The sequence below is a fragment of the Arachis stenosperma genome, chromosome 9 (genome assembly GCF_014773155.1).
Source record: "Arachis stenosperma cultivar V10309 chromosome 9, arast.V10309.gnm1.PFL2, whole genome shotgun sequence".
Lineage (NCBI taxonomy): Eukaryota > Viridiplantae > Streptophyta > Magnoliopsida > Fabales > Fabaceae > Arachis > Arachis stenosperma.
In genome coordinates this window covers 138,724,683-138,730,500 of record NC_080385.1, presented here as the reverse complement: position 1 = coordinate 138,730,500, position 5,818 = coordinate 138,724,683, and the positions used below count along the sequence as shown (strand labels likewise).

The 5,818-nt window shown below is 36.9% G+C and overlaps 1 protein-coding gene across 1 annotated transcript; it reads left to right on the top strand.

Moving 5' to 3' along the window:
• Positions 1-1,563: 1,563 nt before the first annotated feature.
• On the top strand, positions 1,564-2,850 carry LOC130949982 (protein FAR1-RELATED SEQUENCE 5-like). Its single transcript, XM_057878561.1, has one exon. It carries the CDS (start codon positions 1,564-1,566, stop codon positions 2,848-2,850), a length of 1,287 nt encoding a protein of 428 aa, XP_057734544.1.
• The last annotated feature ends 2,968 nt before the right edge of the window (positions 2,851-5,818 follow it).

The following is a 5,818-nucleotide window of genomic DNA, read 5'->3' as shown; positions in this document are numbered from 1 at the left end:
GTAAGTGGATAGAATCTCTAATTTTCCAATTATTCGTTTCGATATTTTATTCGTAAAATTGATTGTGTAATGAAAAAATGTTTTTTTTTATCTTTTATTAACTGACAAGACATTGAGAATTACTAAAAAGAAAATAGATGTTATTATTTTTTATTACTAATTAGCTAGCAATCAGGGACGGACCTAGAGGGGGCGAGTAGTGGCCTGGACCCCCCAAAATTTTAAGAAATTATACTTATATATACGATTTGTGTTTAAAAAATAAAAACAAATATTAGGTAATTTAATAGTTTTATATGTATTATTTTTCACTATGTAATAGATTTATGTCTTAATTGTTAATTCATTAATATTTTTACCTAACTAATTTAATATCATACCCTCAAGTCTTTATACCTTTCAAATTAGTTTTTTATATAATTTTTATATTTATTTTTTTAAAAATCATTTGTTTTTTTATATTAATATATTTAACATTCATATTTTTATATTAATAATAACTTAAGTAGTTATGCTTTGGTAATCACATTATATACTGTAGATATTATTTTCTTGTAAAAAATATTAATTCTTCTTCTAAATTCACATTGGTAAAAGAAAAATTTTATAAAGATATCGTATATCTTGTATTTTACAATGGTACCGTGTCTTTCAATTAATTAATAATTTATAATTTATTTTCAAATTTTTTTAAAACTTTTGAAAGAATGAATTTTAATTAATAAGATATGGGATCATTTTTAGCAAATCCCGTTATAAATTATATGGTATTTTATAAATTTGTAATGTACAATTGTTAAAGTTATATTTATTTATGTAATTATCATATTAAAATAAAATTATTGGAAAAAATTATAATTATATGTATCTTAATAAATCTATTAAAAAACTAACTCCAATAACTATATGTTAATTATTTTTATAGATTAAAAAAAATTATATAAAAATTGGCACCTCAACATTAAAATCTCTGGATCCGTCCCTGCTAGCAATATACGAATCTATCTATTTTATGTAATGTTATAAGATGGAGTGTACTGATTTTTTTTTTCATTGGACATTTTAAGATGTCAGGTATATTTACGGACACTGAGAAGAATGAGCAATACCAGGAGGACAATGACTTTAACCAACAAGAAGAGCTAGTAAGTGACCAATATATGATGGATGAACAGAATGAATTCGAACAAGATTTCAGAGATGAATTTATTGAGGGAGCATTTTTTTCTGAATCTGATACGTCAGAAGATATCCTTGAAGCCGCTTATGCGGTTGACTCCGTGCAAGACATTACAACTTTGAAATTTAGTGAGAATTTTGCGGAGAAAATTGGCAAATACCACTTTTCTACTTTGCAGCTTGCATTTGATTTTTATATGAAGTACTCAAAGTCGAAGAGCTTTAGTGCAAGGAAGAGCAAGACCTTCAAGAATAGTACTGGCGAGATATACAAACAAAAATTTGTATGTCATAGGCAAGGATTCAGGATGGAGAAATATTACACGATGGAAAAAAAGGAAGAAGGAGCCTAGATTGGAAACAAGAACTGGATGTGAAGCCCGAATGGATGTTAAATTTGTACCAGAAACTGGAAGGTGGCATATCTTTTATTTCTCTGACAAACACAACAATGATCTATTGGATACACAATTCAGTGCTATGTTGCCTGCCCACAGAAAAATGTCAGAGGCAGATATTATGCAAATGATGAACATGCTAAAGTCAGGGATTAGCACTTCACAGATATTTGGTCTTCTAGCTAGTCAAGCAGGCGGGTATGAATTTGTTGGCTATGGTCCCAGAGATATGTACAATGAGATTGCTCAGCAAAGGCGTCAAATTCCTGGTGATGCAGCACGAGTGTTGAAGAAGTTGGAGGCTATGCGGTTGAAGGATCCACAATTATATTTCAAGGCATGTCATGATTCAAGAGGTTTGTTACGTAACTTGTTCTGGTCTGATGGGATTAGCCAACTAGACTACCGACTCTTCGGGGATGTTATTGCTTTTGATGCTACGTATAAGAAGAACAAGTATAGTTGTCCATTAGTCATATTCAGCGGGGTTAACCACCACAACCAAACAATTATTTTTGCTGCTGCGTTAGTTGTGGACGAAACTACTGATACATATATTTGGCTCCTGCGTCAGCTCATGTTTGCAATGAAGGACAAGACCCCGACCTCAATAATAACTGATAGGGCCATGGCGATTAGGAATGCAGTCAGAGTTGTATTTCCCGAAGTCAGACATAGATTATGCGCTTGGCACCTTATTCGAAATGCAACTAGCAATGTTGGAAGTCCATCGTTTACATCTATATTCCAAAAAATTATGTTGGGAGACTACGAGATTTCCGTGTTTAAGCGTAAGTGGGTTCAGCTTATTGAAGAATTTGGCCTTGAGGATAAGCCATGGGTGATCAACACGTACGAAGAGAAGCATATGTGGGCTACTGCATATATAAGAGGAAAATTCTTTGCTGGCTTTAGAACTACCTCAAGATGTGAAGGTTTACACTCAGTTGTTGCAAGGTATGTGGGGTCGCGGCATGATTTGACAAGTTTCGTAGAGCATTTTCAAAGGTGTGTTGCACACTTGCGCTTTAAAGAATTTAATGCTGATTATGAATCTACACGTGGGGTGCCCGTTATGCAGACTTGTATAGAGCTGCTAGAGAGATATGGTGCTGAGTTATACACTCATGAGATATTTCGTTTCTTTCGGCCATTTTTTTCTAGAGCTGGATCAATGCGGGTGCTAAACATAGAGAATAACGATGATTGCATAAAGTACATTATGTGTAAGCATGGGAGGCCCGATTTTATGTGGACTGTTGATTTTCGTTAAGAAGAAATGATCTTCATGTGTACCTGTTTAAGAATGGAGTCATTTGGAATTCCCTACGAACATATTGTGAAAGTTATGGTTGACAAAGACATTTGTGAGATTCCCCGGTCATTGGTATTGGATAGATGGACAAAAAAGGTTAAGTCAGCACTCATTGATCCAAGTGGGTTCACGAGGGATGCTGTTATTATTAGTCGCCAAAGTGCCTTGATAGAATTTTCTAAAAAATTGGCTGCTGTTGCTGCTAAAGTACCAGGGAGATATGAAGAGACACGTGACCTAATTATGGGATTGTACTCATCTTACAAGGCTGCAAACGAAGGCACTAATCAACCTCATTCAGGTGTAGCTAAAAGTAGCAATCCGTATGCTCATCAAATTGGTGTAGGCTCAGGACAACCATCTAGGAAGAAGCGGCAACGTTGTAGTGTTTGTCAAATGGAAGGACATAAGAAGACAACATGTCCTTGGCAAAAGGACATTGACAACAATGTTATTGAAGATGAAGCTAATGGTTCAGATGATGGCGACGTATATTCAGTACCGACGGCTGAGTTAGATAGTGATAATTAGCCACCTCCATATACTTAATATTTTTGCGGAATGAATCAGTTCCATAGTTGTGTTTATTTATTTTATTGCACTATATTAATGAAATTATATATAATTCTTACAATAGTCGTGCGTATGCTCTTTAGATAAAATAATTGCCAACTGAATATCGGTTTGCGAAAAAGGGTAAAAAAATCGCTCAAACCGGCAATGTAAACGGTCTGGTTCAGTATTTAAAATCGTCAGATTGAAAACCATTGAAAATTGTTAAACCGGCCGGTTTGATCGGATTGTGCTCTCTGACCGGTTCAACAATAGGACGCCGGTCTGATTAAAAACAACACCAAACGCGTAACGCGTCAACCCCCCTTCCCCTAAAACCTTCCCCCCTTCGTTCCTCATTCAGAATCAGAATCAGAAAAACTAGGGGTGTTCAAAACCGATCCGGACCGAACTAAACCGACCAACCGATATGAAAAAATCGAAAACCGAAAACAAAAAAACCGAAAAAATGTATTTTGCAGTTTTTTGCGGTTCGGTTCGATTTTCGGTTCTGAACAGGAAAATCTTAACCGAACCAAACCGAACCGGTTTAGTAAAAAAACCCTCAAAAACCAACCCACTCCCCCCACCCCCACCCCCACCCCCACCCCCAAACGGCCAAACCCAATTCCCTTGAGCGCGATTACTGAGCAGAAGTGAGCCCTAACCCCACGCCTCCCACCCCCAATCCAAAGCTCTCAGTCTCAGCCTCTCACCGTCGCACTCTCCTCTCACCGTCGCGCTCTCCTCTCTGCAGTGGCGCACGACACTCGCACCACAGCCTGAACGACGCTCGCACACAGCGCACGACCCTCGTCCCTCGCAGGCTCGCACCCAGCGCCAGCAATAGCAGAGCACGAGCCTCCTTCCTCGCACCCAGCAGTAGCAGAGCCCGAACCTCGCAACCTCGCACCCAGCAGTAACAGAGCCACAACCCTCGCCAGTCGCCACCCACAACACAGCACCCACCAGTCACCGATTCAAGTCAGATATGGAGCCCGAGCCACCGAGTCAGGTATGTGATTTGGTTAAATCGTTGATTCATTGATATTGTTTACTTTATTGCTGACTTGCTGACTTGTTAATTCATTGTTAATTTGATTCATTGTTGCTGGTTATTGATTTATTTTGTTAGGTATTGTTGCTGGTTAGGATTCGGATTAGGATAATTTTGATTTCCCATTGTCTCTTTCAGGTTAGACTAGGCACTGCAAGAGGCGCAGAGGTAGTGAAAGTGGCAGTCATGGCACTCTATGCTCTTTTGATTGCTTTCGGTCTGTGCAAGGCGCTTCCCCTAGCCAGTATTGTATGCAACTCTAAACACTTAATTTCTGATATCTTCTCATCTCATTATGAGCTTATGATTTGTTTGTCTTCTCTCTTGCTATGACTATGGTGGTTCTAGTTCCTTTGTGCCTTGACCTTACCAATTGGAAACTTGGTAGTGAGATTTGTGCAAGAAAATCATAAGGCACGTCCAAGACTTTGTGTTACCCTTTTATGATTCCTGGAGTTTGGTATTAAGCCTTGGTTATGTTATTTACTTACAGGACAAAAGCAATGTCTTCATGGCAAAGTACTTCTGTGTGAGGTTACATGCTTTGTTTGGAGCAGCTCTGGCTTGTGGGCTGGTAGCGGCTAGAGTGGTTTAACAACAGTTCTATGCATGCAAGAGACCATATCTCTGAAGATGGAAGCTGTCTCAGAATTTTATACTGATTCTTTGCATTCTTCATTTCAAGTGTTTTTCATTTGCCTCCACTTCTTATGGCCAACTAAATAGTGGAGAAAATTTATATCTTATATGTTGAGATACCAATCTAGTTAGGAGTCTCACTTAGGCTTTTTTGATAGTTTAACATTTTTTGGTGTTACATACAAGGACACATACCTTTGTTTGTTTTCAAATCTGATTGCTCCTTGTCTAGTTGTCCCTAATGATGTAATTGCATAGTTTGTAGTCCAAGTGAATATATGCACGGTTGATTTTTCTATGTTACCTAAGAAACTCTAGAATGGAAATCCAATTTACCACATGTTCTCTACAATTAAAATATGTGTAATGAATTTTTCATTCCCCTCGGAATTTTTTCATTATGTGGTCTCACCTTGGTTTTTCTAGCCAAACCAAGAATTTCTATATCTCATATCATACAGTATTAAAATTAAAAGGTATTTAGTAAGTCCCTATGAAATATGAAGGGTTAAGAACGATTTTGGTTCTTAAGGTATAGGCTAAAATTTTTTTCGTTTCTAATCTTTTTTTTGTATACGAAATTGTCTTTTTTACTTAGATGTTAAAATTTTGGATCAAATTACCCATAATAAAAAATTATAAAATGAAAAAAAAAGAGAAAGAGTGTCTCTGTTCGTC